Source organism: Corvus brachyrhynchos, unplaced genomic scaffold (assembly GCF_000691975.1).
Source record: "Corvus brachyrhynchos isolate BGI_N302 unplaced genomic scaffold, ASM69197v1 scaffold239, whole genome shotgun sequence".
In the NCBI taxonomy this organism is placed as follows: domain Eukaryota; kingdom Metazoa; phylum Chordata; class Aves; order Passeriformes; family Corvidae; genus Corvus; species Corvus brachyrhynchos.
Genome location: NW_008246057.1, coordinates 4,299,735 through 4,323,425, shown reverse-complemented (window position 1 = coordinate 4,323,425; position 23,691 = coordinate 4,299,735). Strand labels below are relative to the sequence as shown.

The 23,691-nt window shown below is 39.4% G+C and overlaps 2 protein-coding genes across 2 annotated transcripts in view; both read right to left on the bottom strand.

Moving 5' to 3' along the window:
- The window catches only part of LOC103623480 (sucrase-isomaltase, intestinal-like), a 63,162-nt gene extending 57,059 nt beyond the window's left edge, over window positions 1-6,103 (bottom strand). Inside the window, exons 1-4 of the mRNA XM_017745946.1 lie at window positions 4,590-6,103; window positions 1,592-1,826; window positions 1,034-1,136; window positions 801-946 (exon numbers count right to left, since the gene is read on the bottom strand). Of these exons, the coding sequence (XP_017601435.1) occupies window positions 801-946; window positions 1,034-1,136; window positions 1,592-1,826; window positions 4,590-4,626 (521 nt within the window). The 5' untranslated portion in view covers window positions 4,627-6,103. The remainder of the gene's footprint in view (window positions 1-800; window positions 947-1,033; window positions 1,137-1,591; window positions 1,827-4,589) is intronic.
- Window positions 6,104-6,199: 96 nt separating this feature from the next.
- KIF21A (kinesin family member 21A) overlaps window positions 6,200-23,691 on the bottom strand; it is a gene marked incomplete at its 5' end in the record, with an annotated part of 77,431 nt that continues 59,939 nt past the window's right edge. Inside the window, 8 exon segments of the mRNA XM_017745945.1 lie at window positions 6,200-7,452; window positions 10,077-10,276; window positions 13,123-13,293; window positions 16,144-16,261; window positions 16,951-17,115; window positions 17,454-17,634; window positions 20,013-20,149; window positions 22,149-22,187. Coding sequence (XP_017601434.1) covers window positions 7,359-7,452; window positions 10,077-10,276; window positions 13,123-13,293; window positions 16,144-16,261; window positions 16,951-17,115; window positions 17,454-17,634; window positions 20,013-20,149; window positions 22,149-22,187 — 1,105 coding nt within the window.

The window sequence follows — 23,691 nt, the reverse complement described above, 5'->3', positions numbered from 1 at the left end:
TGACACATATAAAGAGATGCCATGAGACTGTAATTCAAAAGGATGGTCAGCTCATTAAAAACCCAGCATGATGGTTCCATCTGCAGACAATTCTAGAGGCTGTATTGTCTTATTTGCACCACTCATGTTAAGGAATCCTTCCATTGCTCACTGCTGCATTCCCAAAAGCAGCTAGCAGGATTTTGATTGGGACTCTCTTTCTAAGTAGCATTATGCACTAGAGATGTGTAGATGGAAGCCAAGGAAAGGGGAAACTATGACACCTGGTGACTTTTGTTAGTGAGGGGAGCTTTTGCTGAAGTTAAACTTACAGTACTAGCTCAAGAAAACAAATGGTATTTTTGCAGAGGGACAAACTAGAGCCAATGCCACTCACTGACATCAGTGGAAGTTAGAGGCTTATGGCCTCCATGGCTTTGAGCTTCCTAGACCTGCCTGCTAGAGAGTATTGGGAGATTTGGTGCTCAATTCCTGACACCTCAAATTTCAGAAATCTTAGCTCAGTGCTTTGATGAGTTGAGTTCACCAGTGTCCCAAGCCATGAAGTTGTAGCCTCAAAAGTTATTTGACTTACTGAATAAATCTTTATACATGCACATAGATAATTGTCTGTTATATAGGCACATACTCCTATTAATAATGAATGGCCTTCAGGGACAAGGCATAAATCTGCATTTACACCACATCCAGTTTGCTTTTGACCCCTTGTCACACAGACCCAAGCAACAGGGTGTGAGGAAACACACACCTATCACACCTAATTTCTACAAAAAGCAACATGAATCACATGTAGTACTCACAGCACAGTGCCAGTGCTCTTCCTCTTGATTGTGAAGTGTGTGGAATCCTCTGAGAACTCCACCTCATAGTTGGCTTCTTCAGCGGTAACCCCAGGGCCATTGATCTTGAGTGGGACTTCAAACCGCTGCTTGTTGGGGTCGTAGAGCTAAAGCAAGGCGAGCAGGGGGCAGGTTAGCTCACTCCTTAGCATGTGCTGCTTTGATTAAATCATTCCAACCCCCCAAGTACTCACCCTGAACCGGAGTCTGTCCTTTGTCTGGAACTCCACTTCCAATACAATGGGGGAAATGTCATTTCCGAAGAGGGTCAAGGACTGGCGCTTGTTCAGTGTGACCCTGCAGTGGAGACAGGTGCTGGTGCCCACCACAACCCATCACGGGCTGAGACCACCCTGGGGCAGGCCGGGGGAACCACCCAGCTACTCTGTGTCAGCTCTTTAAAAATAAGTCATTGACTTACTGAGAGAAATAATCCCCGAGGTCAGTTTAGGCCCTCCTTGCTGTTAATGGATGAAACAGGGGCCACCAAAGAGAGGAGGCCTCATAGTCTCCTGGGACACAGCTCCCAGGGTGCGAGGTACCACTCTGTGCCTGCACGTGGTTTCCTCACCAGCGGTGTGGTGAGAGCACAAGCCCCAATTCTGCGGCATATGCACAGGGAAAGGTGTCCATTACCCTCCTTGTCGCATGTGCATCGGAGCAGCCTGGGGAGAGTCTTCGGCGAGAGCGCCCGGCGGGGGTCGTGGGGCAGCGCCAGCCTGCAGCACCCAAGGGGAGCCACCCGCACTCACCTCCAGCCTTTGTCCGTCTGCTCGATGCTCCCGCTCCGGGCGTAGCCGTAGGGGCTGTCCTCAGGGAAGAAGCACCAGGGAGCGTTGGGCACATCGGTGGAGCACCAGGTGCAGCCCCGCGCCTCGCAGGCCTCCTGGGAAGCCCCCGGCTGCGGGTGGCAGTCAATGCGCTTCTGCACCGCCACGGCTCCGGGACACTGCTCATCCTGCTCCGAGCCGAGGCACCCGCCTAGGGCTGCGCACGGGAAAAGCGGTCAGAGCAGCCGAGAACCGCGTTAAAAACACCCCACAGCACTGCAAACTTTAGTCATTCCTTTGTTTTGGGATGTGCTTTTTCCCCATCTTAGGGCTAGTACCTACGATCCCTTGGACTAAGATGACGGCAGAGCAGCTGTTTGCTCGTAACCGAGCAAGAGCAGCAACCGCTTTCTTTTACAAGCCGAGGCAGTGGGTCTGTATTATTCAGCACTCAGAGTTGCTTGTGCTCAGCTGAAGCATGACTTGCTTGAAATACTCATAGAAAGTTAAATAGCTGGGTAATGAAGCTGCTGGTGAGGAGTGAGAGCAACACTGCAGGCTGGCGAACAGGAGGGATGCTTCAACAAGGACTGCTATAGATATTAAAATGTTACATTTTCTGTATACTTACGTTATACACAGATGTTTTCTATCTATAGAGATACAAATATGTGATAAGCAGCTTGCACTTGTATGATATAAATAGAAAAATACTGCTTATATGTATATGTTCATATTGGGTTTCTTTTCTGTATTGTATGACTACTGTATCTACGTAGTTTGTGTTAATACAGATACGGTTATGAGCAAAGGGAAGACGCCAGAGGTAAAAGAAAAAGCATATATTAGTCACTCACAGAATCATCATGAAAAAACCTGTTAGTAAGGTGCTAAATTATCCCCTTTTCCAGCTGCAGATCAAGCCCTGTGGTTCCCCTCCATGTTGAGAACCTCCCAAGAGCAGGAAGACCACAAGACCTGCTCCCTACTGTGCTGACAAACTGCTGTTAGCAAATATTCTCAGAGAGAGCAGACATATCAAAGGCAGCATACTTATTTTGAAGTTAATTTATGTCATTTTAGTCATTTCAGCAATATTCAAAGATTAAATCTACTTGAACAGTAATTGCCCTTTTCTATAAAATGACTAATACCTCTGGTTTATTTTTTTTTTTCAGGTGGACTGTTGTGTGCTTGAAAGCCTAAAACATGAGTGTTAATGCAGTCTGGGCTTCTTCACAGAAAGAATTTTACAAGCAGATGTGCACAAGCAGTAATTATGTATACTGGAGAAATGTACAGAACAAAACAGTAGATTCACTAGAGAATGCCATCATGCTGCAATGCCAGAGCTGATTTCCAAGTAGCGGATAGGAACACAGAAAAGCAGGAGTGCCATCTACATCTTTTTTGAGAAAACTCTCATCCCCCTTTTATACAGGACCATCTGACACTCAGGTCTGATGCTCCCAGGCTGCTCAGCAGAGCTCACTGCTCGCTGCCACAGTGCCTCATTATCATCTTCTAGAGGCTGGAATTAACAGGAATTATCTGGCTGTTAAACCTTTGCCAGGTGCTGGGCAGGCAGGATTTGCTTTCACCTCTTTTCTGGGGCAGAGTCATGTCCCACAGGCTTCATGCTCTCTGTCCAGCATTCACTCCTCATGATGCCACATAGAAAAGCTCTAAATTCTTATCCTCTTTTTCATCTAAAGCATAATAAGAATATGAGCATCCTTCTGCAAGCCCTCAATTATTTCTTCTTGGAGGACAAAATAAACTAAATCCATCACATTTCATTTTGGTTTAGGGTGTGTTTTCTAATGGAAGTCAAATGCAGCATAAGCTTTTTCATTGCTGAAATCAGAGTATGACTGAACATACTACAGCAGATTATTAATGTGGTGTCATTTTACACAGTATAGGTTTGTGGGAGACTTTTATGAACTAATTGGCATTGTAAAATACTTTCAAAATACTTCTTATGAATGATATTGTGAATGAAAAAGCTAGTTCAAAGGAAAAAACATTGCCCCAGCAGGAGCCAAGAAATTTCTTTAAAACTTTCTCTCATTAATGCAAAGCTTACATTTCCCAGAAAATTTTAAAAACAAAGACTTGCAAGTGTGAGCAGCTGAATAAGGCTGGAACCTTCCTCATCCCTTCTTCCTGGATTTACTTCTATTGTAGTACAAACATGATAGCAGCAAGCGGGAAGATATAATTTTCCTTCCCTACTTTAAAAAATAATTTTAAAATCATCATTTCCACTGTATTTATGGCCCATGTCTGTAAACATACAAAGAAGATGAAATCCAAACAAGCAGTTGAATATATAGCAACATCTATGGCTACTTGCTGCTTTTCCACGATAATTTCCATGGGAACAGAAGCTAAAGCAAGGTGGTTGGGAAAATATACATGAAAAATAATCCTCATTGATTTTTAAAAACCTTGACTTTAATTTTGAAAAATTAGATTAAAATTAAGGCATAAGGAAGGAATTAAAGTAATACCACACAGTTTTTAATTTAATAGTATTAGTCTTTACATTTTGGGTTCATCCATACATTTCAAAAGCATTTGCTGCAGAGGTTCCCATCTCCAGCAACACAATAATATGTATTCTCCCTTTATTATGCTCTAGACCAAATTAACCTCTGGTATGCTGGGGTAAAAATCACAGAAAAAGAAACTAACAAAGCAATAGGTAACTCTCAGGAGCTGAATGATCCCACTGATTCCCTTTTGCCCGTGCTGATGCCCAAGTGCTGAATACATTGTAGAACTGGGGCATATTTCTAAACAAGCCAGGTCAGCTGTCCTCCCACAGTCACCTCAGGGTGGAGTCAGTACCATGCCTGCTCTCTCCTTTTTCATGGAAAACCATCTATCACCTCTTCTAACAGCTCTTCTATCGGTATCACATTTATATTTTGCTTTTGAAGCCTAAGACAAAATACGAATGTGGCGCATTTACCTGCAAGCACAACAGCCAAGAACCACAGGCTCCTCATCTTTGCCACGGTTGAAGGAGGACTTCTACAGTCACCCTGAAGCCTTTTATACAAGGCAGGGGCACAATAAGCACTTGTTCTGATACACAATCAGAAGCATTGCAAATATTTTCTCAGCATTCATATCTTTGATGAGATTAATTGTAACACATGACCTTGCCTGTGTCTAAGCAGATGAGATACAGTTATTTATTTTTCCACACACTGGGTTCAACTTCTGAATTTCAACTGTGAGAAGAAAACATGATCTTCCCATGACTTCTTAGAAAATTAATTTTTCAGAGACCACCTTTTCTTTTTTGACACAAACACGTTCAGACAATGGGATTTCACTGCTTACCCTTTTTCTGATTTCATGTTATCTTTTGTCACACATGTGAGTTTACAGCACAGACGAAGTTTGGAGAAAATCAAACAGTCAAAGAATTCTCCATTAAAACAAGATGCTAATACCATGACCTTTACAAAATGACATTTTTCTTCCAATTACTTGATGGCAAGAACTTTCAGAGCAAAGCTGTGAAAGCTCTGTTCTGTGGTAAGGCCTGGTTTAGGTGGAATATCTTTCTGGAAGAAAATAAAATTTAAAAATACATATTTTAATGAATATATGAAGTTATACTGGTGCCTATCAGGAGATAGTTATGCCAACAAAATATCTGCACTGCCAAGCATCACTGGAGAGGAATATCTGCGGCTCAGACCATGGCCACACAGCCCCTACCATGGGGTCTGTCAGAGCCGAGCAGCTGGACCAGAGGGAGGCTTTTCCCAGCTCTGCAAGGACTTTTGTCCTGCAGTTGCAGAACAATTAATGTTCATATGAATCTTACACACACAGCCATGAGTGTTCAGCCCCAAAACCAGGGGTCACCAAGCTCTTGGCATCATTTGTGTAGCTTGGCACAATGGGTGCCTACTGGGCCAAGGGAACAGGGACCCTCCACCAGGCACAAAAAGCCTCTCATGAGTCTTGCTTGTAAATCCACTCTCCGCTGGGAATTTGCTCAAAGTTGATATAGACCCAAATTACTTTGTGTGTACAGCCTTTGAGTAGCCAAAAAGTATGACAGACAAACACCAAGTGGTAGTGCTGCTGCTTATTTTAACTAATTTATACATTGTTTCTTAACAATATGTATCATTCATCACCCATTTCTAAAAAAACTCGGAATACAGGGGTAGCCTCAAATTGCAAGCAGTATTTTCATCTCCTTTCAAGCTGAGCAGAGAAGGAAGTATTTCCTCCAAGATCAGTAAGAGGCATCAGAACTTTTCTTTGACAGCCCACTTGTAATAAGGTAAGAAGTGTCATCTCATAGGAACAGGAGCCACCTGCTTCATTTTATGTCTCTACTGTACTTAGTGTGAAGGAATCTCCCTAGGGTTCTTAAGTACTACAAAAACACAAATAATGGCCAAGGAGAACACGGACATGGGATACCAGAACAACATACGGGCTACAGTACTCAGCAAGCTACTCTATTGCACTGTGTAGGTGGGGTTTATATTCAAGACATTTGTAAGGGAAGTGAATTTTTTTATTAGGAAGTATGATGAACAAGGCAAAAAAGCAGTTCACATTCACATCTTTATTTGTTACCTACACGAGCTATAATTTACAGACTGATATTTTCTGAAAAATAAAAACAAAACAACCAAAAAAACCTCAATATCCAAACACTGTATCTGAATCTACATAAAACTTTAAAATTTGCAGAATTTACAAATTAATATTCAGAGCAGCTGGGTAAATTATACATCCTCCCTCCATATCCAGGTTCCAAGAGCTTTAAAAGTCATACAGGCACAAGATAAGATATTTCCTTTGTACAACCATCTATTTACATAGCTTTTCCCAATGTATGTGGTTCAGTTCTCAAAGTAACTGCCAAGGTTTTCAAAACAGTGTATTTAAAATACATTTAGCAGCATATAAAATTAGATAAGAAGGAAAGACAATTTGCTTTAAAAAAAGAAAATGTGAGATGATAGAAACAAATCCATAAGAAAAATAGATTAAGATATATTTATCATGACATTAAGAACACCTAGTCATTGCAGAACATAGGCAAAACACAAATAAAACATAGCCATTTGTGGGCATTTGAGTTCCAGTCCTGAGCACAGAGTATACACAGCTGCACAACTTTGGTCAACACAGATTATATGCTATCACCACACAAATCACATGGCATTTGCTGTTATCAGGATACAGCCACGTCAGGTAGATGTATCGTTAACAGCTTCTTCCCACCTATTATTCACTCCACTTTCCCAATAACAGTGTAACTGACCTTTAAAATCTTCAAAATGCCTCTCATAATCAAAGGTTTATTCTTGGGACACATTCCTTCCCTGCTACCCTAAAATGCAAAACAGCTGATCATACTTGTGAGTGAAATACAGCAGAGCACTTTTGTTATATATTTCAGGTTATAATTTTGAGATGGATATTAGAGAAGACTGAATTCCAGTTAATTTAAACTGCAAGTATTACATATGCACACAAATTCAGCCATAATATATAGATACACATGTGACTGTTGAGACATAAGCATGTTACCAAGAGGTCATTAAATACAGTACATATTTTAAGGACAGCAGGTCTAGTGGAAGAGTTCACACATTGTCAGTCCATTCCAGTCATCAGTGTTTACCTAATAAACATGCAGCAAACTGCCTAGAGTGCACCTCAAATTGATCAATATATTCCTTTATCCCCCGTAATTTCAGTTACTGGCAAGATCTTCACTTGCATCTCCTGGATCTGAGATCTGTCCATCTATTATATTTCGAGCTTTCCAGATCCTCACAGTGCGATCACTGAAAACCAAAACAAAGCAGTATTAGAGCGCTGTAATTACACTGGGGAAGGAGAGAGGGCAAAGGGGGGGCAGCGGAAGCTTCCTTAAAAGCTTGAGTGTCTTATTCAGAAAGGTATTGTTGGCAAAATAACAATTCTTTAATGGACATACAAGGGTTATTCCACCTCCAGGAGATTTTGCAATCTAACGTGTACAACATTGAAGATCCCTAGCCTTACCACAGCACTGGCTATAGCCTTTAACCATCTAAGAATGTATAAAGACTTTATGCCTAAGGAAAGTAAAATCCTACTGTAGGAACCCAGAGTGCCGAGAATATTTCTCTGCCTGTTTTGAAGGGCTTTTACCCCCCTGAACAACACTGTTTTAACCTCCAACCTTGGAAAAAACTGCCTATGATCAGACAAGAACTAGAAAATACAGTGGTGTGAATTAGGTGATAGACTACTATGTAAGATTGTCACAGGGTGAAAAATTTAGAGGTTTTAGGCTTCTCTTTGTAGTAAATAGGTAAGAGCAAAAAACATCAAAATGGAGGATTGTTGTTGTTCTCCAAACCTTCTTCTTCTTCTTCTACTCCATATTCTGCAGTAAAAGTAATTTGGGATGATTGGACAAAAAGTTCCGCAGTTCCTGGCCGTGTTACTGAATAATTGGTAGGAAAGTGAAAATAATATACATTTTTAGTAACCATTGGTTAAATTATCTTTAAAAGGCCGTGTAAATCTTGATAATTGGACACTTTTCTCCTTCATTCTCTGCTCTGTGTTATGTCTGGGTCATGCTAGTGACTCTGTTTCTCTGCTAAGACTTAATAAACAACTATCTAGCAGCAGTGAAACTCCAGGAAAGTCTCTGTTTTCTCGAACTCCTTGCAAGGACTTTTAAAACTCCCTCTCCCATCAGGAGAGATTTGATTTACAGCACAGTTCAGTGTCATCCTACTCCCCTATTACCTAATTTTCTAAAATGGTAATAGGTTTAAGTAGATTGACATCAGAGGAGAGCTTCCACCATGTAACTATTTGCAACCGAGCAGACCATGGGCAGAATTAGGGACAGACTCAATAGGACAGGACTACTTCCTGTCATTTGAAAAGTGTGAAATATTATAACAGCTTAAATCAAACCCCAAACACGGTCAGTTTGCACAAGAGGTGTCAGTCTATTATAAGTAAAAAAAGCACAGAACCACAGGACAATATGAAGACCTAACTCTCCAAAAAAAATACCCAACAAACCCAAACCCCTTCGCAAGGTGCTAGACAGCATATACCAGTGTGCTGGTGCTTAGAAGCCCAGACTGTAATTCTGTACTTTCAGAAAAAAAATCACTGTTTACACTATTTTAAAGTATGTGTAAATAAAATATCACATAGAATGTGTTACAAAACTCTATTATAATTTAGAAGTAAAATAAAGAGTTAGTCTTGTTAAATAGTAGTTTATCCCATGGAAGGGAAGTTATGAATTTCTCATAAACATTAACTTGAGTGATAAGCTACATTGATTCATATATTTCTCACAACCCGCTGAAAAGAAACCAGCAGGCAGAGCAGACTTTGTGACAGTTAAAAGTGTTTTGTGACTTGTGCCTTCATTTCACTGTAAATTGTTAGGAACACTCTAAATTTTTTAGATCTTAACCCCACTGCTAGAAATGCCAAAAGGCTGTAATTTTTTTTTAATGACAAAGAAAAGAATGAATTTCAGACACATGTATGTTCTAAATGGATTAATAATCTTTAGGCAAACAGAGACATAAGCTTTGACATGTCTACCCCTATCTATTTCTGCTTAAACATAAAACCTGACCACCAAATATGAAAACTTGGCAACTTTGAAATCCTGCTATGATTCAGAAAGACCTGCTTTTAATTCAGAAGGCCAGAAGCTTCCACAATTGGCACTGGAATGCAACACATCAGCTTTCACAGCTTCTGTGCTCAGACTACACCACAAAGAGGCTCTGTTGCCATCTCCTGCATGTTCTCTGTAACAAGGTATTTTTCCTGGTCAATTCCCCTGAGGTTTCAGGTCCTCAATTTGCTCACTTTTACTGAGGAAACAAATATTCAAATCAAGGTGTTTACAGGACAGTAGGATAGCTTGCAAAGCTTCTACTGTATGCCAGCACTTAAAAACAAACCGACCAACAGCCACATGCCATGGCTTTTAGGAGAATTTCCACAGGTCAGGAATGAGTCCTACCAGGAAATAGTCCAACTGTAGAGACAACCTTATAAAGTTCTCAAGTATTGCCAAAATCTCCCTGCCATCCTGTAGATCAGTGGTCTCCAAACTTTTTTTTTAATCGTGCACCCCTACTAATAAAATTTTTTTAAGCCCACACTGCTATGTACATTTATTAATTATATACACATAGCACTGAATTCTAATAATTTATTCCAGCACACCACTGGGTAATGTTGTGCATCCCCTGGGGTGCAAGCAGCCCACTTTGGACATAGCTGTGATAGGTCATTAGCACTGAGGAGTACGGATTGGACCAAGTCTCTGGATCCTTTCTATGAAGTGACTTACACATGTCCTAAATGCATGTGCATGGACAGAATTCTAGCAGAGGACACAAAAAAGAAAGATTCATAGAGAAGAACTCACTCTGCTGCTGTGAAAATCTGGCTGGAGTTGGTGCAGATGGCATTTATAGGGCTGTCATGTCCCTTCATCTCCCCAATGGGTGCGAAGGTATCCACATTCCAGAGCTTGAGGGTGCCTCCCCTGCAGGCGCTGAGCAGAACCGGCGCACTGGGCACTAGGCCAAGAGCACAAACCCAGTCCTTATGAGCATTAGGAACTTGCTGAAAGAGAGAAGGCAGGCAAGTCTCACAGGGCTGCAAAAAATTCCAGAAGAACAAGCACAAAAGGGGAAAAATCCCAAGTTGTAAGCCTGGTTCCTGTCCTGCCCCAGTTTTGCTACATGGCTCCGGGTGGCTTCTCCACCTTTAGAGCAAGGAGAGTGCTAACTTCCAAGAGGCTTTTTCTATACCATGAGGTTGTTTCTTTTTGTGAAATAGTACTGCAAAACAAGAAGGAAATCTAATATGCACAACTGACCTAATGTGGAACAGAAATCAGTTCAGGATAATGCTAAGTCTGCATGTTTTCAAATGCATATTTAAATGCATTTTTGAACATATGGTCTCTGTATATGTTTCAAGTCTGTCTTTAAAATTGCTATAAAACACATAAAAAGAAAACCCAAAATACTGTTCAAAAATACACCAGGAAGACAGAAACTGTTTCTATATTTGCCTTCTTTCTTTCTTCTTTTCCCACTACACATTATAAATTGATTTTGTGATTTGGCACTTCACAAAAATACATTAATTCTTTATTGAGGAAAGGCAATAGCATTTTACTTCTAATTCAGAAAGCAAAATGCTGCACAGACCAGCTGCGAACAACATCCTTTTGGTAGCAACAAATAAATATATGGGGAAAATAAAAATATGGGGAAATAATAGCCCAAGTTTGCTGTCTTTTGGGGGGACCAAAGTGGCTTTTCTCCAGTTTGGTTTGGTAGGAACTGCTTTGCTTTGCTGCATTGCTCATAATGGAGCATATTCAGCTTTCTAGGATCATCCTGGTGTTTCATCTATAGTATACACAGCTACCACAGCACTGGCAGTCTGGTTTTGCCACACTTCATGAAACTGGGGCGGGGGTGGTTGTGGTTCTTATAAATCCCAATTTTGTCACAGCAGGGTTTTGTGACTTGTGATGTATAACACCAAGTAAAGCAAATGATCTCCAAATCCTCTGAATACCATGCTTGTTAAGTGATTTTCATCAATTATAGAGGATCAGACCTGTTCAATATGAGTATGCCAAACCAGGACCACTGATGCAACATTAGCATTTATACTGTAAAGCAACTCAGCTGTGTTTCAGGTTTTGGCTGCTGGGTAGACTAAGAAGAGCAGCTATTCAATCTGCGACCTTGGAGATTTTGAAAACTCAGCTCGGCAAGGCCTTGAGAAACCAGACCTAACTACAAATCTGGCCTTGCTTGGACCAGCAGGTCAACTTCACATGGTGTGACCTCCAGTGGGCCCCTCCACACATGATTATCACATGATTAGCAAAGTAACAGCACTTCTCATTCCCTAAAAAAGACAATGAATAAAAAATAATTTATATTCTGTCAAACGCTTCAGTCTCACCTCCTTGAAAAACATACAGCATTTTATAGAAATAGAAATAAAAACAAAGAAGAAAGTGTGAGATTATTTTTATCAATTTCTACTTTTAAAACCAAGAAACAAACAGGGGAATGCAAACTAGAGAAATTATGAAATGCACATATACCAAAAGGAAAACAAGAAAAGTGATATAACTAGTCCAATTTACATACTTCTTCACCCTGGTCCTGTATTCTTTCTGATGTTAAATTAATTGCAATAGCAAAAATGCATATTGCATAATATTTTAATGAGCCTAAAATATAAGAGTGGAGACACTTCTTGCAACTTTCATGAAGTCATTCTGAGAATACAAAATCTTTCCAGTTCCTGTGGTTTCGGTACAAGCTGCTTAGTACATTTTTCTGAGCAGACAGATGTGAGGGCAGATGTCCCAATATGGCCAAGTGAAGATTTTCTGTAAGAAGCTAAATTCATGAATCCTTATTTTAACTGTGAAGTCTTCATAGTATTCTGAAAAGGAACTGGCACCCTGAATGATTGATTTTGAATGAAGGTCAAGCAAGTTTATATATTTATGGAATACTAAGTATGCCCATATAGAAATTTTCTTTTTAAAGTAGCCAGTCCATTATTTTCTCATGTTCCAATACTTTTAAATTCTGTTTGTTTCCTTGCTATCAGTCTGCATATTAAATGCATGGTCCTCCTTTCCCCCAAAATTATTGCAAAAACAGCACTCTCTTCTAGTATTTGTTTTTCTGCTTTCCAGTTCTCGCTCAGTCTCAAGTTAATTAATCACACCTATACCTCAAGAACCTCTCATAAGACTTAAAAGAACAGATCACCTTATTGCAGGTAGACAAAAATCAAAGTTCTTCATGCCAAACAAATTGCAAATTCCCTGGATTCTAAGCCCTTTTATACCTGCTCCCTTTTTTTCCTTTTTACATAAGAAAAACATACAGCAAATGTGTTCTGACAGCAAGCATTATTATGAGTGTGTTGTATGCATTATGTAACACATGCATTGTATAAGGAGATGAATCTAAGGACTAAGACTGGGTGGGGTGCCACAGGCTGTAAAAGCTCTTCACAAGAAAATATTCTGTAGCCCGATCTAAAGTATTGTTTCTCACTAATGAGTTCCCAATCCAAAATTTACTAACTTGTCAAAGACAGGTATCCAATGACTCCAGTCACAGATGAGGCAAGTGCTGCTTTTGTTCTGAAGCAGAAAAACAAACCCCACGTACTCAGAGCTAAAATAGGATAACTACTTCATCAGAATTTCCTGATGCTACACACACAGAAGAGAAAAGCAACTGCATGTAAAGATCAAGCGCATTATTGATTTCTTTCTTAGTCAGTGCTCTATGCCTTCCCTATTAAAAGCACCAGTGTCTATGTGAATAGTCACTGTATGAGCCTGAGCATTTACACAGCCTGAAAACAGTTCTACAGCATGCCTGTCACAGCAGCTGCATGATTTTTTTCATTACCTGAAGAAGGTCTTTTTGAGACAAATCCCATTTCTTAATTCCATTATCTCTGGATCCACTAAAAAGGTTATCGCCCATAATAGCAAGTGCTTCAATGCCATCATAATGAGGAGGTTCAAAATTGTGTGTAGGACTTACACTTCCAAGAGCCCCTTCAGTCACATCAAACATCTAAAATAAATAATAAAATATGTTATGTGAAATTTTCTGTCATCTAACCTGCTTGAAAGTCATGCAGCAAATAACTTAGGGAAAAAACTTGGGAAGTCTTATTACAGGCCACTGTATCATGATGTATATCTGACAGAATTTATCTACCAGAACCACACCTTTCTCGTCTTCTACCTCTTGCCTGAAATGAGAATACTCCACTGACTTCGGAGAAGACTGCTCTGGGAAGAAGTACTACTACTACTTGAATATCATATACAGTAGCTTCAGAGGAAGGGCCCATATGTACCCTGGGTGGTGGGCTAGAAAAACGAAGCTCATGAGTGAGTTTGGGAAACATAACTCACAGTGGGAGAATTGCACAGGTAAGTAGCTTCAGAAAGAGGCATTAATATATTTTTCTGAACAAGTTGTTTTGGTAAGGGTTACATACTATTACACACCGATGCTTTTCATAGACACACCTCTCTCCTTGCCTGTGCTCCAAGAATGGGGTGTTAAAACAGACTCTTTAAGTGAGGTTGTTTTAACAATTTAAGGCATAATCAATCCCATCAGGTCTTTGTTCCCAGAGCTGCAGTGTAAGCAATCCTGTTTCATTTCACATTGTAGGGAGCCAGAACTCAACCAGTGAGACTGAGATGAAAAGGAACAGATGAGCCGTAACTTTTTAAACCACCAGCTCTGTGTCACAAGCAAATGTCAAACTTCATCCTCTATTATTTGCTCTTTATTGGCCTTTTAGAATGAGTAAGAATGACAGTAGAAAAGGGAGAGCTTGAGAGTGTAAAATAATACCTTGTGAGCTAAAGGTATTTTAAAAGTTACCGCATTCAATTACACGTATCAGTTCCAATTGTAACCAAAAGAATTTCAATGATAAACCAGAAAAATCAGGTACCTAGAGATGCCTAACATTACTGACTCAGTAGACAAGACAATAGCTTCCTGTGACAGTATCTGTCACCAGACCTAGTAGTCCAGCAGACCTACCCATGCAGAGAACCAGAGATTGTTAAAGGGCTAAAATGGACCTTAAAGATCATCTAGTCCCAACCCCTCTTTGGTAGTAGGGACACCTCCCACTATACCAGACTGCTCAAGGCCTCATTCAGCCTGGCTTTGAACACTTCCAGTATTGGGGCATCCACAACCTCATTGGGCAACCTGTTTCAGTGTCTCATCACCTTCACAGTGAAAAATTTCATCCTAATATAACCTAAATTTCCCCTTTTTCAATCTGTACTCATTACACCTTGCTCTATCACTACAGTTCCTGATAACGTGTCCCTCTCCGCCTTCCCTGTAAGCCCCATTCTGATAGTGGAAGGTTATGAGGTCTCCACACAACCTTCTCTTCTCCAGGCTGAACAGAAGCATCAAGAATTCATAGACAGCTGCGCTGACTATGCACATACAGATCATTTATACTGTCCAAAGTGGCTTGACAATTCTGGAGGCATTCACTTTGCAGAACACACACTACTCTGCAGCACACAGACATGGCTGAAATATCCCTGGACATTCTAGTGGTGTAAGTCAAGAGGCGGGCAGACTTAGGAGGATTTATGCAGCCTGGCCACAGAAAAGGAACACACAAGAACGACAGATAAACTTCTATGACTGTTGACAGCTTTGTTTTCCAAAAGCCCTCCTACCTCCTTGCTTGTCACATGACAAACTTGCATTATTATGATGATATCCTGTTGTTCTCATTGAGGTCCTTCACTCATTACCATGCCAGGATGGCAGCTCACAACTAACCCAATATTCTGAACTGTGCAGAAAAGTAATTCTCAAAGTGTCTTCCTTTTGTCTCCCCATTGCCTAAGAATCCCCTGGCCTCTAACCATGGGGACACTGGTGATGGGATTCAAATCCACAGCCCAAACTGTCAAACTGTGCACCAACCTCTCAGGCAGTTTTTTGCATCTGGCACAGTGCACAACCAAGCATCCAAGAATTGCAGAATAATATGAAAAAAAAGAAAGCCCAGCTCAGTGAGAAAGCTCACACAGGTTCTGGCTCCTGCTCCACTCCCAACTGTGTTCATACACTTTTTCCAGTGTGTGAGAAGTATAAAAACAGAACAAAGGGTACCCCCTCATAACAAGGGGTTTCTTGCTCATTGTCTCTTTGGCCTCATGTATCACACATTCTTTGCAGTGTGAGGGCCAGCTTTATGGATGATCTACAATTCCCAGAGTCTGGTGATTTGGGTGTAGCCCTGAGAAACAGGAGCTTGTGGGTTCAAACAGCCACTGGCTGAGGTGAGCCAAAACAAAAGAAAAAGAGAAAACCAAATAACCCCCTCCTCCCAAAAACCAGATTCCATATCCTTGACTGCCAAGAAGCAGAAAAGTGTACTAGCCACCTTGGCTGAGAAGTGCTGACCTCGCTCTCCCCTTTCCCACTTCAGAACTTGGATAACACTTCAAGAAGAGCCTGGGCTAAACCCTAGACTCCCTTATGTGAGGACCACACAGTGTGTCTCTGCTGAAACAATTAGGTCTGCACTCCAAAACAGAGGCCCTGGCTTAAGATAGTTTAAGGAGCTAAATGTTACTTAAAAGTAGATTTCTCCAAGACTTCGTACACCTGACATCCAATTTAATGCGGATTAAGAAAAAGCTTAGCTAGAGACAACCATACATCCATCTTCCTTCATGAAACAAAAAAAGCACTGAAGTGGTGTTTATTATGACTGAACACTGTTCATGATCCATGACTGGTGAGATAATTTCCATCCTGGCTATCACATTTTGCACGTGGAGATGTAAGTCACTTCTGCTGAAGCCTGCATCCCATGCTGATGTGCCAAGTTAAAATAAGAAAATACTAGTGGTTTACCTTTATATAATGATCCTTTGAACCAGTGACAATAAGATCTTGTCCATTAGAAATTTGATCAACAGTAAGGCACATAACAGGACCCTGGTGACCAGTTAGCTTTCCTGTAGACTGAAATCTTCAAGGATATGAGAAGAAATGAGGATTTGTTAATTTTTCATATATCCAGTACAGTCCATAGCACAGTTTCTGACAGAATGGATGTTTTTATTTTCCCTATGTCTTCAGTACTCATCCTCTGGTTTACCTATACTCTATTGTTCATATCCATGGAAAAATATTAAATCTATGTTAAATACAACAAAACCCTGCTATTTATGCAAAATAAGAATTAAAACATTTAAAAGTAAAGATGAATCAGTCCCCTTATAAGTATTTTCTGTATTTTGAATGCACTCTTTGGGAGCAGGTTCTATTTGGAAAAGTGTAATTATAGTGCAGCTATCATAATCCCATATTATATTACATTACTTCCATTGGCTTCCATCATCTCATCAACAATTACTAGTCAGGATTCCCATACTCACCTTACAAGAGTGTGTTTTGTAGTGCCTGTCAAACAAAACCTTGTGTTTTTCCAGTCATTTTTACTGAAATGATTCACCACAACCTTAACACATGAGAAAATCATTATGTCAGTAACCACCACAGATGGATTAGCTGATCCGTAACTTGACGATATTTTGCCCAGGTTATAGACACTACCATAAAGAAGAAACACTTCACTGACTGTTTCATATGCACAACTTTGCTGCCTATGCACATGTAACCACCTAAAGAACATTCTCTTCTGCTGGTGTTCAGTACCTTTTCAGGTCCCACATCCTCACTGAGTTTCCAGCAGCTGCATAGAGGAATGTGCCAGTTGGATTTAGTGCAATTTGATTGATCTGGTTCTCTCCAGCTGGGATAGCAACTGTTCTGTTAGTACTTCCTGAACATGCATCAGCAGGCATAGCCTGGCCTGAAGACCTGAGTACAGAGAAGAAGAAAGAAAAAAAAGGAAAAGATCCAAATTCTACAGTTTGCCATACTTTGTATACTGTCTAAAAACAAACCTATTTCACTGAGCAAAAAAGGCTATAAGCCAATTACAAATACTGAACATCTGATAAAACTCTATATGCAAATTGTTTTGTGCTCCCATATATTACTGGTGCCCCATACTGACTTAGCCTGAACATGCAAAGAAAGCTTCCATTCCCAACAGTGTACTTATATTACACTGCAGTATTAAATTAACTATAATAAAATATATCTGAAACTAAGACTCATTTGAACTCTTGGCATCTGAGGTTCAGCATACTCACGTCAGTGTTCGAATGCACTTTGCAGAATCTCTGATGTCCCACACTTTGATATAGGATGTTGAGACTGTGAAGACCAGGCTAGTGTAGTTGCAGTATTTAATAGAAACAACATTATTTGGATGACCCCCTAAAGACATAATCTCTTGTCCAGTTACCAGATTCCAGACTTTACAGGTACGATCTAAATAAAGACAAACAAAAAGGGGAAAAATATTAACAATAACAATAAAAAAAATCCCAGAAAAATCTCACGTTTTTCCTAAACTCAGTTATTTAAAAAAAAAAAGTACATGCATTCAATTGCACTCATACATTTTCCTCCATTTCTGTAGACACCACAGAAAAACAGCTAAATTAAGTAGGTCTTAAAAAATACACACAGGCATCCATCTATCATCATCAAAACTAAGCAAGAGTTATCATTAAATGTGCATTCGAGATCTGCATACTAGCTCCCAAAGTATTTTAAAAGGATAAAAATCTCAAGGGAAGTGAAAATACAGACAATTTAGAGGCTGTAAAGTGTGGGTGATGATAGATGATGAGAAGAATCCAATTTTTAGTTCAAAACTTCATTATCAAAAACATAGTTCAGAATGAGTTTTGAGGCTTAGTATGGCCAAGTTCCAACTACCACAACAAAACTACAAAGGTGAGAAGTGATCCAAACTCTTCAGTGTATTGGGGGCCTCTGAAAACCCCAGCATAGCATGCTTTAGTCACTGTTTTGATTCTGTAGCAAAGGAATTTAAATACTGCAACCTTTTATGTGTTAAAACCCCAAATGCATAGAAGTTTTCAAGAAATCTGCAACACTATTGGCAAGAACAGGAAACTCTCCTTGCTGCACCATGTCTGTATCACTCCATATACTTTAGACATACATTTATACTGAAATAAGTACTGGAAGGATGAAGAGAAAGCTTCACATATAGACCTTAGTTATGATAGCATAAAGGTAAGTATACCAAGACCTGTCTGCCACTTTAAAACACCAACTTCCAAGGTAAAAGATCTGCAATAAACATGAGAACTTATTGACGTTTTTGAATTTAGCTGCAAGTATTATCTGATGTCAGCGAGCTGAGACTTTCTGCTTCAGCAACCATTTCCAAAAGATTTAACCTTATTTAATTAAACAACTTCTCTTGAATAGAACTGTACTCGGTAAACTCCCCTCCAAAAATATATACAAGAAAGATTCTCCCATAAGTTTGGGAAGCTAGGATATGACTTGAAAAAAGTAAATATTTGGAGTAACTGCAAACATCCATCTGTTAAAAAAAATTTAAAATTACCAAAGCAAAACTTTAGAACACAAATCTAGATGTAAAATAAAATTTTTAAGTCTCCTTTTTTCCCTCACATAGCCACTAAATTCAAAATTTCAATAGAAATCAACTAAGTAACATTTACAAAATCTAATTCAATGTCCTTTTTTGCCATTGTATACACTTGCACAAATGTTGAAATGTTGGCTTAAAACTTGCAAGATAAAAAGTTTGCCAACTCGCTCAAAGTGTGTGCTTTGGTATTTTTAACAGCCAGGTAGTAGAATAGCCACAGAAATCACACCTGAATACTAGCAGTGCAAGACTGCCATCTAATGGGGTTATCTACTCTGCTAATATGGGGATAAAAGGGATGTCCTGAAATTTCAAGGTTTATACATTATGTGAATTAGTGAAAAGGAGAATCTCCCTGTCACCAGGTGTTAACTTCTTCCCAGCCACACTAGTTCATTTTAGCTTTGATACTTTATAGAAAAAAAAAAGAGTCTGCCATAGTTTCAGCTGCATAACTAAGAATATAACAAGCCCTTTACCATAAGTGCTTTATGTGAAATGGCCCAGAGAAAAAGCACAACATACAAAATTCACTTTTTGAGGAATATTAAAATGGGTGTTTGTGAAAAGTAACCATTGAGGTCTGGTGGTGTTATCTTCAAGCCAAACTGAGCAATTAAAATGGAAATTCCCTACAGACAGGAGGAAAATGTTTTCTTCAAAACACTGCTTCTACCACTTTGAAAAGTTCATAGAGTGACCACACCATCCAGTAAGGAATTTAGTGACTACTAAAATTCCAGGCCCTCCCACAACAGCCATACAGTTCTTATAACAACAAAGGATAGGCAACAAGATGAAGAAGATAGCTCAAAGAACCAACTATGGCATGAAGGGCATTCAAACTGTGCAGAAGAGCCAGAAATGTGCCAATTCCCCCCTCCATCCTCACACTGAAACTATTACTATACATTGCATATCATGTGTGTACATGCTACCACGACTGAATATCACTCAACAAATGTTAATGTTACTGCTTTTTGTGGTTTTCCACTACAAATAAACAGCCTATATAAATACTACAAATACAACACATTGGAGTTAGAAACTTGTAGATAATTACTGTAAATCCTTCTTCAGCTTATGTTGAGAAATGGACCCTTACAATTTTCCTCTGTATTTACAGCACTAAGCACAAATTGAGAATTTCACAACACCCTGAGTTGTCAAAGCAGCCTCTGTAGGCAGCAGAGGTGCACAGAGCTTGCCCAACCTTTAGATCCAGTGAAGAGAAGATCATCAGTTGCATCAACACAAAGCACAGCCTTAGTATGTCCCTCAGCTGTATAGATACACTGAAGGGGGGACGATCGGATGCATTTTGATGCAGGAAATGGGTTAATTATCCCCCTAAAGAAAAAAAAAGAATGTGAGTTGGGCATAGTAATAGACACGAATAAAATTAACTTACTTGCACACAGGGAAAAAAAAATTAACCTAGTGTTCTTACATGTGAGGGCAGAATAGCTGAATGCCTTTCATAAACTATGCCAGAATTTCTACTATTTAGCCTCAACACCTGTCAACTCTGGACTATCAGTTAAAGGAAATCACATACAAAAACAAATAAATGAAAAGACAACAAGATGCTAAATGCTGGGTACATGGCAAAGTCTGCATAATGCTGAAAAAACAGGACACTTAAAGCTTCTGGATGCCCAAGATCTAAACAGCACAATCTGAAAAATGGAGCAAATGTAATGTACACTGCCAATTCCAAACTCAGCATGCATTTCACATCATCTGCATTCTATGGGAAGACACAGAGAACTGCTGTTAACATCTGTGCCTGAAGAAGGTTCCCACTGCACCCTGTACCCAACAACACATTCATGTACAAATAGCCAAAAGGGAGGATGACTGGAATGCTGACACTCCAGAGGAACCTTCCTGGGCACTTTCAGCTAGTTCTGTGGTGATGCCAAAAGACTTAACTCAGCCTGAAAAAAACCCTTCACAATTCATTACCAACCAAAAATTACTAGCAGTCTAAAATCCCACGCATACAACCGCACACACACGGACCCCTTTAATTTCTGGGAAGTGTAGAAAAGCCTCAAGGTAATGCCCAAACCATGCAACACTGCTGTGACCCAGCCAGCTTGCAGTTAAGACTCACTGTCATGCTCTCTTGGGGATCACACACATAACTGTGAGGAAAAGGAACTAAACCATAGCCCTATCTCACGAAAACAACACAACAAAACAAAACAAAGTGTCAGACACCTTAGGAAAATGTAAAGATTTTGTAATATTGTCCAGAAATTTGCTATGTAAAGAAAAATGTCCTTCATGATACAAGCTAACTTTGTGATAACTGGTTGGTTTATCTAGTAGATTAAAATTATGATTTTAAACATTTTTACAGCTCAAGACATCTTCATTCATATAATTCATTACTCCTCAGCAATCCTTCTACAGATTTTACTAGTATTAATAGTGCCCTAAATTGTGTAACGTTATCTTCCTCATTTTGGAAAGGCATTCACATTTCATCTGCACCATTTTATGTTTTCAAGAAAACAGAACAATTTGCTTTTTAATTAATTTAGATCTCTCTGCTTTTGTTTTCTAGCATCACACTAAACTAACACTGTTTTCTCTGTAGTATTCCCTAGTGGATCATGCTGCCTCTGAACTGAGTTATTCCTCGTGCTGTTCTCATCCACTCACTTCCATGACAAGCCACATAAAATACATGTCCTGGAGCTATTTATCTACCTAGGTACAGTGTTCTACAGTCTACAGACAAAGAATGCTACAACTGCTACAGTGACCAGACAAAGCCACCATCACATTATTAGCAGTTCTTTGACTGCCCTTCTCTTGATAAACTAATTTTTCACTGAGTACTAAAGTCTTAATCCACTGGGACACGAGTGGGGGCATTTCTTTCATCTCTTAAGCCACTGTGCATTCTGTCAGAAGGACATAATAAAAAACTAGTCATTTTTATTTACACTAGGATTTCATTTTTAGTGATCGAAGCACGTAACGGAAAAAGAAAAATAAAAATAAGGAGAGAAGCAGATAAAACATAAGAAAATGTCTGCTCTTCTTTTTTTTGAAGAAAACAAAGAGAGAAACAATGTGTCTAAGAAAATGTTTACACCATACTTCAGCTATAATCAAAACACCTGACATGCTCAACAATGATAAAAAACCACCCTAAAAAAGGAGAGGGGGTGACATGCTTGACCAACATCTCAGATATTTAATGTTCTGGCAAAAGCAAGAGAAACAATGCACAGGTATCAAGAAAAATCATGCAGCAAAATGAAATTTCTTAAGAACTGGAATAACTTTGGTGAGAGATGCCAAGAAAACAGAAAAGAGAAAGAGAGAGTACCTTTGTACCTCCGACAGAGAGGAATCACTTTCATCAGACCTACAATCAACAGTGGTGGAATTGTGAGGAGAAAGAATATAGGTATCAGCAAAGGAACGCCTCCATATGAGAGGAACAAACAACAGCACGGCCAACTCAGAAAAGCAATGCAAATCCACATACAGTATGCAGCATTGCTTAAACCCATGATGACATGGGGGGGTAGAGGCAAAGAATAATTATCTCGGCAGTAAGTTACAGTAGACTGTTTCCGGTCCAGAAGATGAGTAACAGCAGCTGAGCCATTTCTTATTTCCCCAACATTTTCTTAGAGAAGTAAAGGCAAAAAATTAAAAGGGGAAGATGGATGCATAAGTAAACCTCCATAAGATAGTGCTTGTTGAGAATATCAAAAGAAAAAGAGCAGTCTGAATATCAGTGCCTGCTAAGTGTAGAAGAGATATGCAAAATGTTAGTCAGAGATATAAATGTTAAATATGATAGCCCACTCAAATAAAACCAGCAATTTGCAAGCCATCCTAAGTTCAAAATCTTTCACCTCTCATTCCGAAAAATGTTTAAAATTAAAAATCAAGAAAACATACAAGACAGCATTTCCCCAAGACATGATGATTTGCAGTACATCTTAAGATGTCCTTCATTTTCAACTCAAACAGATTCAGCAGTTTTTATTTTATTTCAAAGTCAGGTCAGAAAATGAAAAGGGTTAGGTGGGAGTTAGAAATAAGGAAGGTAAGCTAAGATAAAGAAGTCACAAGCACAGTTACTGAAAGCCTTGCAAGCCACTGCTTGGTATGTGTAGACCTCTGTAGACCTCTGAAAAAAAACATTTTATTCCAAAAAATAGTGTAAACAGACAACAGCAAATTCTTATCTTGCTAGAGTTAGAAATAAAGGTTTATTTTAAATCTGAGTTGCAGTTCATAAGCACTGCATTTGTATCAATGTTGAAACCTGCAACAGAGGTTCCAGTCAAGTGAAGTCCACTGCTATTTGGAGTAAGGCTCCTAAACAGATGCCTAGTGTGAGGAAAATCAGTTCTACTTCTTCTAAACAAGATATGAGTATCATCTACTCCTACAGATCACCTCCTAAGATCAGTCTGTTCAGTAATTTGGATAATCTCTAAACAACTGTGTTCTAGCCATTTCAATGTCCCATCCTCTGAGCTGCTGTTGTGAGAGCTCTCCAAACAACGCTGGAGCAACTGAATAACTGTCAAAAGCACTATTTCCTAAATTATCACCTAAAATCTATTTTTGAGTGTAAACACATACACAAATACACAAACATCTAAGAATTCTACCATTCTTTTCTATTTTGGGTTTAAAACTACAAATACCAGACATAGCCTAGAAAACAGGAAACAAGGTTCAGCATGAAATTTCTTTTCTTGAATTTTTACAGTGGTTCCATGGTAGTTTAAAATATTTCCTTTGAAAACTATACAAAAACATGAGAAATATCTCCTCCTGTCTTGCAGAAGGCCAAATTTCTACCAGATACTACACTGAATTCTTGAGCACACTTTGCATTTCCCTGG